Consider the following 13,707-nt stretch of genomic DNA (forward strand, 5'->3'; position numbering starts at 1 on the left):
AGTTTTTCCTACGGGAGGGGGCTTAAAAACAGTGTTTGGGTATTCGTGCTGTGGTTCGTTATACCGCTGGGAGAAAGGCGTCTTCTGCCCTGATATAAATTATTTATTTACTTAAAAAAAAAAAAAAAGAAGAGAATCTAAAGCATTTGGGAAACATTTTATTGGACTGGGTAAGCTTCTGAATAAAAGCACGTTTTTTACAATTAAAACTGCCTATCCCTACCCTAGTCAGTTCAGCAGTTCACTAAGTTGTTCTATAAAATCACTTGATTCAAACACAACTTCATACATTTAAAAGTAGCGAGGTCAGGTCAGCCTTGATGTATTTATACAGCTGTGCTCTACTATTTCACCTGTTCTCTTTGTCTATACCAAATAAACCACTGGCACTGTTACTGACATTACAGTGGCAGCTCACAGACTTCACGGGTGTTACAATGGCGACTTCAGCCTTCCTGTCGCCCCTCAGAGCTCCCTCAGACACAGCTGGGACAGCTCCTACGAGGACACGGAACACAGGTCTTCATCTGCTATGAAGCTTCACTTCCCAGAAGCTGCAAGCAGAGGTTCAATATCCTGAATGACTTTAGAAGTTTTCTCCAAAGCTTTCAAGACACACCTGACACTGAGTTCTTTCGAATCACTCCTGCTTTCATTTTTTCTGACAGCGATACCAGACGGATTGGATTTTGCAGCATTCTTCCTCTCCGGAACATTGCTACTGTCTAATAAAACTAGTGTTACTTTGTTAAGGAAAAGGATCAAACTCTTCCTCCTAATGAGAAAAATAATTCTGCATGTCTGTATTTATCATTCTGCATTGCAAAGTCTCACATTTTGTAGCATGATAATTACATATAGCCAAAGAATAAAGATGGTATATTACTTAAACTGTCTATGACATTAATATAAAAATGTCTTTTAGACTTCAATTTTTCCAAGAGTTACTTTAAAAAGAAAACTAATGTTACACTGGAGTTTAACAGTGTGCACTTTTCACACTAATTGAATTGTACACTGGTTTAAAGACAATTATAGAGTGGCTTTAAGCAGATTCAGGACAGCACACATTTTGAGCTGGCTGAAGACAATAAAACAATAATAAAGTAGCTGATAAACAGAAAGATACTGTACTGCAGCAACAAGCCCCAAGGCAACTGCCTTCTCTGTCTTTCAAGAACATCAGCAGATGCCTCTTGGCAAAACTGATGCAACAACCATTAAAGGGCTTTGTTTTTCGGTGACTTCTTTATTTTGGTGCTGTGATGTAGAAGTTGGACGAGATAAGTGATAAAACAAAAATGATAAATAAGAAAAAGAGGTAATTTTAAGAAGTGAGTAAGGGAGTAAAAGAAAGCAGGAACGGGATAGAGAGCCTTTGATGATCTAAAGTGAATATTTGAACATACAGATGAACAGCAGAATATAAAAGTGAAAAATCTACAGCTTTCAAAAGGACACAATTAAATCTCTGTATTTTTTTGAGCTCAGCATCAGCAGACCTGTCCAAAGAAATAAAGGTTATTAAACTATTTAGTATAATAAAAGGTTCTCAAAGACGTTTTATAACTCAGATTTTATTTAACACTTTCCAGCAATACTGAAAGTTAGATCAGCAGAATCCAAGTGAAAAAAAATGCTTTATTTCTGTCTTTCATACCACTATCCAATGCTGACATTTATTAATCATTTGTGTTCCCAAAAATCAAGGCTCTGCTCTAAGAATAGTCTCTTTGCTCTATGCATCTATAAATATAGATACGATTTTCATTTCATCAGCTATAAAATGTATCAGCTGAATCTGCTATAATTTAAGTAACAAGTACAAGTGTAATTGACGTCAATTAACACATTTTTAATGCCCAAATGTGTTTGCATGTGATGTCAGTAGACTTCTGGTCAGTAGCATGTTAGGAAGGGCAAATACATCAGCAAGAGATACAACTGCTAAGTTCAAAATCCTGTTTTGAATTGCTTGATGTTCTGTTAAAAGACACCTTTCTTTGTCCAGTTTCTCTTTTTTTGCCTTGCAAGATACTATCTCTGTAACATTAATCCTCCTTTAGCCAAGTCACCATAATTCTGATATTTAAGTAAGACAGGCTCAATGAAACAACCTCCACCTGGAACTCACCTAACATTTTAAAAACGGAATGAAAAATATGAAACCATACAAAATAAATGGTCTTTTTGACTACTAGGAAATGCAATCTATAAAATTGGCAGTTTATAATATTTTTGAGTTTTGTTTTCAACATTATTTATAGTCAATTTTTTTAGGACAACAATGAATACCAGTTTTCTTCAGTTACAGAGTGCGCAGTATATTCAGCAATCTCTTTGCTTTCACTCAAACTTCTGCACCATTCTATTGCTGTTCTGATGTACCTATGTAAATATGAAAATTCAAAAAAGCAGTTATTTATATGAAAAACAAACTATTAATTTAAGCAAAAACCTGAAAGTGTTAAGCAATCCATTTGGATCTGAAAGAAAAAGCTATGATTCTAAATCTAGCTTTTTCTGTAGTTCACCTTGTCATTTTTTGATTCACACTTTTTGTCCAGAATCTCCTTCATATTTAGATTTATGCTGTTACAGAAAACTGTAACAAAGCTGTTATAATTTGTGATGAATAGTGTACAAGTGGTTATTTTTGTTTGTGAATATCTGCTTGCTAAAATGCAGCACAGTAAGCTTCTGATGATACCCATAATGAGGCTGTAATTCGAGCAAGGAGATTACAGAAAGTAATCTGCAGGCAGAGGTCATTATCTGTAATAAAGCAAAAATTGGATAAAGTGCTGTCCAGTTTTATGTACCAGCTCTACACAGGACAAATGCTTTTGGGTTTTTTTCTTATCCACTGAGGAAAACGCCAAGTTGCAGCCCTAGTTCTTTTTCTGAAAAGACATTGCAGTAACAATTATGATGTAATGACAGCATGCAGTGGCCCTGGGTCATACAGGTCCTGAATCTTTGCCAGATGTAAGATGGAGCTTTTATCATTATGTGTTTGGTTCAGCCCTCCCAGTATATTGTCAGTAAATACTGCTTCTTCATCTAAATGGATTTGTACAGGATTATTTTATATTTAAATTGCTTAAACTGTTTAAACCTTTCATAGACTCCAGGATGACTTATTTGTATTAACTGCTGTACCCCATCAGGAGTAGTTAACTTACACCAGCCTATATCTTCATTTATCTTAAAAGAAAAAACATTACAAGTATTAATCTTCTGCTGCAGTCTGAAGAAGAAAAAGCAAGTATAATTTGCCAACTTAAGAATTAAGTATCTATGAATGATCCAGTTCAAACACTTATAAGTTTGTGCTTTGCTAAGGATAGAATCTGGTACACAGTCTTAAGCTGTGCCAGGGGAGGTTTAGGTCAGACATTAGGAAGAAGTTCCGTACAGAGTGTGATTAGGTATTGGAACAGGCTACCCAGGGAGATGGTGCAGTGACTGTCCCTGGAGGTATTTAAGAAAAGAATGGATGTGGCACTCAGTGCCATGGTCCAGTTGACAAGGTGGTGCTTGGTCACAGGCTGGACTCGATCTTGGAGGTCTTTTCCAACCTAACTAATTCTGTGATTCTGTGGTATAGTCTGCTATGACTAATGCAGGGGAAAAAGGCCTTGGCATAGCTCCAACACCTGCTTTGTGCTATACAAGAATAAATTATTTCTAAAAGTGCATAGAAACGTCTCCAAACCTGTAGAATTTTCAATTATTTTTTATTTTTGTATTTTATAGGCATCAGAACTTTTGCTTCATTTTCTCATTGATTTCCCAGTAACACTTTTTCAATTAAAAGTTTTAAGAATAGTCCTTCCTCTAACTTATCAGTTACCTGGATCTCACTAGAGGAGGAGCTGAAATCCCAAACCACATTCAGGGTCAACCCATCCCAAAAAGCAGCATGGACTTTTATGATCCGAGTACACAACGAGTCTTCCCATGTTGGGAATAATCTTTTCATACAGCAAAACTAGCAACATTTCTCATCCATCTGTCTCAGGTACCTGGAACCAAACAGATAAATCAAAAACTTGAGGAAAGATTGCTTACATCATTATAGCTGTTTGTATATGGCGCAGATTTTCAATTCACTTGTTTTTCCCCAATTACAACCAGCTCTCTTCATCATGCAATTTCTTTCTGCTTCATAAATATAACTTTACAGTGCATGCTTTTGGTTCCCAAATATCTACCTTCTGATCTGCGAGAATACACTCAACATTCATTCCTCTAGATTTAGTCCTATTCCCTATAGTCTGTATAATCTTCCCTAGAACACTGAAAGATTAGTAAATTTTCAGCTACATACCACTTTCCAGCAGCAGAGATGATAGTTATGACTTAATAACAGTTTTGTCTTGCAGCAATAATGAAGTATTCTGAGGAGAAAAAAACCCAAACAAAATATTAAGCATTTCATTCTTATTATGTCTTCTAAGCAGTTAGGAGCTTTGTTTTTTATGTTTACATATGTCCTCAGTGCTAATATAAATTCCTTTAATTTTTATACTTAATGTAATAATGTGTTACGTGTAATTTTAACTCCTGTCCTTTCTAAGTCAGAAGAATTAATGTAACAAAGGTAAAGTTACTTGGTTGCCTGAGTAATAATGGAGGATATAAAGTATGGATTTCCTGGTACATCAGGAGGAAGACTGTTCACTGAATACATTTTTTCTTCCACTTGCAGTAGAGCAGAAAGGTGAATTAGTTACAGGTACCATAGCATGAAAACAGCATTAAAAGCTTGCAAGTTATGAAATTTCTAATCTCCCAGAAAGAAACTATAATCACATTTAAATCTGCTCCAGAACAACTATCTCCTCAAAAAGTAAAAAAAAAATATTCAGTTTCTCTGCACTCAGTAAGGGCCAAGAAGTTCTCTTATCAGAGTAGACTGTAGTTCATTACTGAGTAACGACATCTGACTATGAGTTAAAGGCTGGGTTTGAAGAGTACAAAGCTGATCCTTAATTCTGCTTTAAAAATACAAGGCACCGCATAAGCACTTGAGAGGATTTCTGCTCTGGGGAAACTTAGCAACAGGAAGACACAGAGAGGCAAAATCCTTTCTCCAGCACTGAACAGCTGGTCTTGTAGCAAAGCCAGAACACATCTTCTAGGTTCTGTCTCCATACAGTACAAAACACTTCCAAGTCCATAAAGATTAATAATCAATATGTTAGTTTAAAGAGTAAACTTCTAAATTAGCGACAAATGGTAGTAGTAGTATCTTACTCTTGGGTTTGATAAAATAAATGTGACAGTGAATAAAATTTTCCTTATTGTGTCTGTAATTTCCAAAAATACTCCTTCTGAAGCAGAAGGAGTAATCTCATTTTTTTGTATGATCGATGGCTTGATACAGGCATAATTCACTATAGAGTGCATAGCCAAATGTATTAAAACTAAGAAAGCTGCTAACTTGAAGGGATTTGGAATATACTTTAAAATAGCTTTATACCTTTTTTGTTCCTTTTTGGACTGCATAATGTATGAAATATTTTCCAAAAAATGCTCCCTCTGACTTGAAAAATGAGTCATCACCAGGATAAATTTCTGTGATGTTTGTCCTACCATGGATAAATCTAAGAAAAATAACATAATTTTTAACAGGTATTTAAAATGCTGTTTCACTAGACAAGCAAAACAGGTTAGTACAGTTGAAGAAAGCAATAAGCAGAAACGTATTTTCAGCAACTCTCATGTGAAAAAAAATTCATAAAGAGCGAAATGTACCAACAATTTCTTTTAACACAGAAGATTAGCATTACCAGGGCTGTTTCTTTGCATGTGTGCATGAGGGGGAGGATTTAAATAAGCTAATTAAAGTTTTTTTGTGTGTTGAGGTAAACGTCTCACAAGAGCTGCTCACATCACTCACCACAAAATACAGTGATTCTGAAGAGAATAACCAATTTTCTTAGTAGACCAGCCCTACCTAGTGTACACAGAAAACTGTCAGACTGAATGATTCCTGAACAATCTGAAGCTCAAACCCACAATACAGCTGTGTGTTTCTCATTAATGTCAATGGTCTTTTATCTGTGATCATATGGTATCTTCGAGCCTAAAACCCACTTAATGACCCAACTCTGTTGTTAGATGCCTGGACTTAGGAGGTGAGACTTTTTTGAGTTAAGTGTGGCTACTCACCATACTTTCAAAGATAAGAGGTTTCTGAGAAAAAAAGCTCTGAAGTGCTGCAAACCTTTTGTTCAGATGAGATGAAAATTTAGGAATTACACTAAGAAAAATGAAGAACACTGGGCAAAAGGATTAAAGGTTTCAACAGCAATGATGCTTTTATCAAAGACCTTGAGATGCTGATAGCAATTATAACAATTTCAATTTGAAAGGGCATTTTAAAGAAAAAAGTCTTTCTTTTTTTAACCATATGGACAAGGTCACTAGCCAGGAAAATCCACAGTTGAACTGCCTGCAACATGTGAATTATGGAGGTTACCAAGACAAACATTTCTAAAGCATTAAATCATTAGTATCAAAAGGAACGCTAAGTAATTTGCAAAGAAACCAAGTACCATGATTGTCAGTGAAATCTGAGGGAAGTCCAGCTGTCCAGTAAACCTTTAAGAAATTAGATCATTTCTTTAGAAGCCTTAAACATGGTTTCAGATTCAGACCTGGAAATACACTGTACTAGAAAATCTGAAGTCCAATGAACAAACAGGAGAAATGAAGAAACTCTTACATGAAGATTGTCTTCAATTTCTCAAAGAGTGATAAATGGACAAAGTAAGACATTTCATCTTAAGGCTTAATTCCCATGCAAATAAAGTCTTCCAATGATGACACACGTGACTTCCTACATACCTACAAAAAACACCCTGGCACCATACAACTTGAATTAGCTGAGGGCATGAATAGTTTTCAGTGTCTTCATTCTGAAAGAAGTCACAGAAAGTCTACCTGTGTAAAATGCAATAAAAGTGTCACTAAGTCCAAAGGTTGGTTGTTTGTTTTTTTTTCTTGTGTGTGTGTGCTGGTAATCATTTCTGGAACTAGAACTGATGCATGCACATCTATTCAAAAGGAAGGGGCCGCATATTTTCAGAGTCCTCCAATTCCTTAGTTATTCACATTAGTTACCAAATTAAACTTCTCAACCCTGCAAATGTTTTTATTTTTAGTGATGCTGACAAAAGAACATGTGCCATTGACCCACCTCAGAAGTATTATCTTCTCAAAAATAAAAAAAAAACCCCAAACCCAACCTAACACCTGTGTACTTTTTTCACTATTCTCTTTTCCATTTATATGTTTATACAGCATGTTAGAAAACAGAATTTATTTTTTTCTCTGGACTAATTACTATAGTTTCATTACAGTAGGATACAGAATGTTGGTTTCACAAATGTCATGTTTGAAGAAGATTCTAAAAAACCCCCAACTGATAGTGATTTTAATTTTTTTTTTTTTTATAGCTAGAATTCAGTTATTTCCCTAGAGGCTGAAGTTCCAAATTGCAGAATTGTGAAACACGTTAACATTTACAGTGTAAAGAGCTTAAATTACCTGTGTAAATGTGGGGCTCTGCAGCTGAGGGGCAAAGCTGTAGGTAAACAAGAAACTGTTTCATGTGTTTCAGGGTCTGTTACAACATCAGCCTTGATAGGTGTGTGGTTATTTTTCCCACATGGCTTCATTACGTTCTTAACAGTATGTAAGTTACAGCACATCAGTGCCAAAGACAAAGGATATTTCCATTCTTCGGGACAGGAGGAAACAGACCAACACTGTGTAACCCATGTGTATTCAGAAGAACAACTGGTGTAGCACAATGGGTCTCCATCTCTGTCTCCTCGGTCCTTTAGTTTGGTTGGTTCTCTATATTTACCTTCAGCACAACCATGTTAATTTTTCTTATTCGCCATTCTTGTTTGTTTCAACAACATTTCTGTAACAGAGTTACTACTTGGTTTTCCATGCTGATCTCCATTTTGATAGTCTCTGTACTTTTAAGAGGAGCGTAAGGATGCTGCAGATGACTGGCTGACTTTGCATAAGAACTCCACTGTAAATTCTTGCTGCAATTCTGACAGGTAAAGGTGAGCATAGCCATCTACAGATGAGATCTTCACACTGCCATTGTCTATACATCTTGTCAGACCAGCTGTTGCAGGGTCAGGCCATCTAATTTCCAAGATATCACTGAAAAGAATCTAATACAAGAAAAAGAACTGGAATGTGCAGCACGATAAAAATGACCTGCGTCTCAGAAATTACAATGGAGGACTTACATTTAAATGAATTCAGTTCTTCTGCAAGGTGATGTATGACATGAAATGTGGGTCTGTATTTATTTGCATATATAAACTCAAGAAGAAGCAAAATATCTAACCTTCATATCTGCTTCCTCCTGTTCTAACAAAGTTCTATCTAGCAAAAAGGTTATAATTTAATAATAATTCATAAAGTAGTGAGGTACAGGGGAATTGACAAGGCACAACTACCCATAGACTGTACGTATTTCCATTTCCAAGAAACTGCTTCTTAAGAAACACTGAGGAGAATGGCTGAATTATCTTGTACATATCAGTTACTGGCTGAGTTCATCAAGAATTGCAAAAGGACCCTAAAAAAAACCAAAACAACAATGACCAGACAATAAAGCTGTAGATAAAAATTCATAATGTGATATAAATGAGGAAAAGCAGTCCTAGCTTTCTATATAAAAGAATGGGCTCTGAGTTGACTGCTACTGTTGGATTTCCTCCAACCAGGAATGAGATCTTGGTGTTATAATTGTCAGTCCCACAAAAACATACTCAATGCTCAACAGCAGTTTAATCAGTGTATTATATGTTTGAAAATTCTATGAAAGGAACAAGAACAAACAGAAGATATAATGATAACACTGAATATGTGTTCACAGTTAACCTGCACTTTGAATACTGTTTGCAGTTCTGAAGAGGCCATACCACTGACAAGATCTCCCTCATCAAGCTGTCTAGAGATGTGGATGGTTAGAGTGGCCAAAGGAGATCCTAAGCACACCATAGTAACAGGTTGTTTTAAACTCAAGCATAGTCCAAGTAATGCAGTACAAGTGTTTTTGTGCCCTGTGGCACATACATAGTGATACTGAGTGACAGTGTTTAAGGAGCTAAGCATTAGCATGAAGTGTGTTACACTCCAAGTGAAGTGTCATCTAGAAGTTTTAAAACTCGCCTGATTTACCAGTTGTCTTAAGACTCCAACACCGGCATGCAGTGGGAACACCAGAGGGATGCTGATGAGGAGTAAAGCTCCCAGAAACGGTAAACTGGTCTCTGGATGGACATTCAGTCTGACCTAGAGTAGCCATTCCTGCAGAGTGATGCTTTGCCCCATTTCTCTCACAGGCCGCAGCAACAGTCTCACACAGGTCCTTCAATGGGGAAATAGTGGAATATTGAACCTGACAGCCTCTTGGAAAACACCATCATCCTATTTCACTGGGTCTTTCCTGAAAGGTTTCTACTGCCAAAATGAAACAACATATAAAACAGCTCATTATATCCTATGTACAAAATCCTATAAAATCTTTTGTCTTACTAGGAGTAAACTAATTTTAGTGTATGGCTACAAAGGATATGCACAAATAGAGGGCTAAGTTACAGTTAAAACTGTAATTTAAAATGGCAATATTCCAGTCAAGCTGACAGCTCCATTGGCAAACTGCACTCGATATATCTCCATGGCCTGTACTCACACAAAAGCATGTGGAGTTACATTAAGTACACCAGGGAAGTTTATTTTACGAAAGCACTGCACGTGTATCTCCCACCTTTTTTCTCTCTGGAGGTATAAGGCGAGAAGGTAATTACGGGGGAGAAGAAAACTTGTTCCGGAAATCTACAGCTCGTAGAAGTTGTTCCTATTGAAGTGTGGAGAAAAACAAAACCACCCCATTAGGGGTTTTTATATGAGGAGATAACATTTTAAACTAATTTCTTACTTATCTTTTACGGAGCTGATCTGAGGAACACCCTCCACTTCAGAGAGAGAAACAAGAACTTTATTTGTGCTGTGACTCCCCTGGGCCGCCCCGTTCCCGCGCAGGGCGGCAGCCCCGGCACCTCCATCTCAAAGAAAGCTTCCTGGGACAACACAGGGACGAGGTACCGCTGCCCTCCCCAAAGGCGATGCCCGTCCCATACCCTGTAGGCACTGGCGGGCGGTCTCCGCCGGCTGGAGCGGGCTGGCGGCGGCGCGGAGCGCCCCTTCATCCAGGTACTCGCAGCCGCACGGAGACAGCAGCAGGCGGGACCCCTCCGCGTGATGCACCTCCACCGAGTCGTCCCTGAACAGCACCATCAGCTCTTCGGCCTCCATCGCACCAGGAGGCCGAGCTGGGACCGCACGGGATCGACCGGGGCCGACAGCGCTCGGGGCGAGATGGCCCTGCCGGCGAACGGCGGGAACAGCGGGGCAGGACGGCGGCAGCGCTGAGCTCCGCCCGAGATCCCGCCAGAGCTCCTCCCGCCAGAGCTCCTCCCAGGTGAGGTACCGCACCACCCCACTCGCCCACGGGAGCCTCACGCAGTACTGCGCTGCTTCTTCCGCCTCCCTACGCACCAAGCCAGCGGCTGGGCAACCGGGCGTTCATTCCTCGCCTCCCCACATCGGCACTTCTGGAAGACTAGGAGGCAGGCTGCCCATCTACAACATACCCCAGAGACAGCCTACTTAAATATAATTCTCTAGTGACTGCTGCTTTACATTCATGTATTCGCAGGGCAGGGAAATTCAACCTGTGTAATTAGAACTGGGTAGCAGAAGTTGTAGCTGAATAGGCAAGGTCTAAGTTCGTAAAGGACAATTTTAAAATTATGCCTGGCTGCCTTTTTGGAAGATTATATACAACACCCTCCCTCCCCTAATATTTAAAATTAATCAAAGCTGGTTTAAGTGGATTGACAGTTTACAGCCAAGTGACAATTCATTATCGATCCCCATTCAAAGCACTTAATAAACACAACTGAAGATCCACACTAGAGCACATGGTCTTCCTGTAACAGTTGTCCCTTACCGACCTACGGAGGTACAAATTTCTCAGATCAGTGCAATCATGGATGAAGCGTGTTCAGTACAACTTTCATTCTCAACAGCTGTTTTCCCAGGAGAGAGTAGATCAGCATCCAGTCAAGTGGCTGCAGGCACGGCCATGCATCAAAATACCCTCATTCTGTTTGCAATACCCTTTTTAATAAGTATTATTCTGTACAGTACTTGCCTGAAGCAAGTTTCAAAGTATATACTGGGATTATGAATGAGTCACGAATATTAGTTTTTATTATGGGTGATACACTGTATTTTGCTGACAATTGCACTACTACAGTTGAAACCTTCACCAAAGAAACTGTGGAAGTAGGTTCCACAGACTGAAGTAGAAGTGGCAAATCAGCAATTCAGGGTACAAACAGTGTACTATCTTCCCTGCTTTTTGTTGTAATGTAATTTTGTGTTCCTGTACTAATTACCAGGATGCACAGGCATAAACTGGATGATTAGGACCATAATTCAATCAGAGAGAAGTTGCAAACTTGAGCTATCAGTAATAGAATGAGTTCTGTGCAGTAGGAAGGAAAGGCAGAATGTGATAAGAAAGTACTGTCTCAGAGAGAAATAAAGATTACTATTCCAAACCAGACTGAATGTCACAAATATTCAGTGCCATAATGGATTACTGTATTGAAAAAAAAAATCCCAGCTCTGCACAATTTGTGATACCTGTGATACCTGACATAGTTTTGCTTCTTTCTGTAGTGCTACAACTAACCTAAAACCCAACAGTCAAAACTGAGTGACCATTTGTTTACCTAAAAAAAAAGAAAAAAAAGGGCCAGTACCAAGACCTTCTTTGTAGGAAACTACTGAGAGTAAGTGGACTTCATTTCTGAATATGAAAATCACTCAACAGCAAAGCACATGCAAAAGAGCAACTCTGGCAGCCCAGTTTGAAATTAAACAAAGTGTGGTTTTCAAATACTAAACATTTCTGTTAAATCACAATTAGATTTTTCAGAGTGGGAAATACTGTGCACACTTTTACTGATCTGTGAAGCTTGGTTCTCCTGTTCAAATTTGAATGTGAAGCCTGTTTCTTTTCAGAACCATTGCTAAAGAAGCTTGCTTCACATCTCCCCCAAAGTTTGCTCTCCATGCTTCTGTGCCTTTGCTGGTTTACCATTACACCATAACGCAAATCCATCTTTTTAAATGGTTATATATTTGCAAGGCATTTTTCAGAAACCTGTAGATGAGAAACATATATGCAGCACTTGAAATGTGTAAATGATAAAATCAGGTGAAATAATCTTTAAGACTCATTTCTATCATACACAGAACAATGGGCAATTAAAAGTGGGCAGACAAGCAGAAAAGGGTGATTCTGACAATCAGAAACCTGCTGCTTTGTTTTGCTCTCCTCACATCTCATTCCACTGTCACTAATTTGTATTAAAGTTCTGTGAGATCTAAGACAAGTAAGAAAGACTTAAGTGTTTAACAAAAAGATTATGGTGTGTTCCTTATGCAGTAGGACAGAGTTATAACTAATTTTTCCCTACTGCGGTAATGGCTTAAAGCTCTTACCAAGCTTCACACGTACAGAGACAGCAAACTTCTCCACTACTTTGAACAAAAGTCTCACTTCATGATTTTCCAGTATTTCTGGTGGATGGAAAAGCTTATGTTGCAAACTTGACCTGAGTGGCTTCGTATATACAATTCCTAGTTCTCAACATTTTAATAATACAGGATGATTTGGCACACTTCTTATCTACATGCAAGATGTACTGTCTCCACAAGCTGACAGTAGATCTGGAACCTGAGAGCTACTTTACAGAAAAAGAAGACTCATCACAACAGATGCAAAACAAATATGAAAAGTGGAGTCCCTCTAAGTCACTATTACTTAACTGTAAAGCATGTATGGGACTTTTAAAAGGCCCAAATTCCTTGGGACTTTTAGTTTTGAGTAAATATGTTTTCCAGAAGACATCTGCTTATAAGGTCAGCAGAAAGTCTGACCTATATTTGGATTACAAATTTTGTATGAAAATTATGCTCAATGAGCAAATGCATGTGTGAAAATCAGCTAATTTTCACATTTCTAGTTTCTGGATTTCAGACTTTGAAACGCTAATACAGTCCTTAAGACCATACTGCCTTTTGATACATTTCATTTTTCCAGTGAGTATTAAAAGATTATTAAGAGTCTCTGCCACTGTGTACTTTGAAGAAAAAAAAGGAGTGTTGGGCAAAGGATCTATAGAAGGAGGTCAAAATTAATTTTTGTTTTAAAGCAAAAGGACAAAGTAGTGAAATTATACCAAAGGAAACAAAGCTAGTTAAATTTTATTTTCCAAAACTCCAACCTAAATAAGTATGTTAAATAACCATCCAAAACCAGTGCTCACTGTATTAGCAGATGCACAACTTATTTAATCAAACAAATAACAGTGAAATATTATCAGAATTATTTACATGCATATTTACAATGTGTGTTCTTTATGGTAGGTAACTTCTGGGAATATTTGCATCTGTTCTTGGTAAGTTTTTCTATTCAGTCTAACCAGTATAGGTAACAGGAAACAAACTGAGTTTGGCAATAAAACCAGTGGAGCATCCTAGGAAAACTGACATGATTATATGGAGTCCAAAAAAGAGCAGTTG

General features: G+C 37.9%; 1 protein-coding gene across 1 annotated transcript; it reads right to left on the minus strand.

Annotated features, from left to right (window-relative positions):
- Positions 1-138: 138 nt before the first annotated feature.
- Positions 139-13,238, minus strand: CZH5orf34 (chromosome Z C5orf34 homolog). The gene is given in 14 exon segments (XM_064642243.1): positions 139-734; positions 1,462-1,502; positions 2,296-2,388; positions 3,119-3,207; positions 3,857-3,934; positions 3,936-4,028; positions 4,334-4,403; positions 4,617-4,707; positions 4,936-4,966; positions 5,489-5,612; positions 6,859-6,954; positions 7,561-8,207; positions 9,815-9,904; positions 10,153-13,238. Coding segments are annotated over 14 exon segments (1,947 nt in total). The 5' UTR covers positions 10,363-13,238; the 3' UTR covers positions 139-540.
- Positions 13,239-13,707: the final 469 nt, after the last annotated feature.

The sequence above is a fragment of the Pseudopipra pipra genome, chromosome Z, assembly GCF_036250125.1.
Source record: "Pseudopipra pipra isolate bDixPip1 chromosome Z, bDixPip1.hap1, whole genome shotgun sequence".
NCBI classification, from domain to species: domain Eukaryota; kingdom Metazoa; phylum Chordata; class Aves; order Passeriformes; family Pipridae; genus Pseudopipra; species Pseudopipra pipra.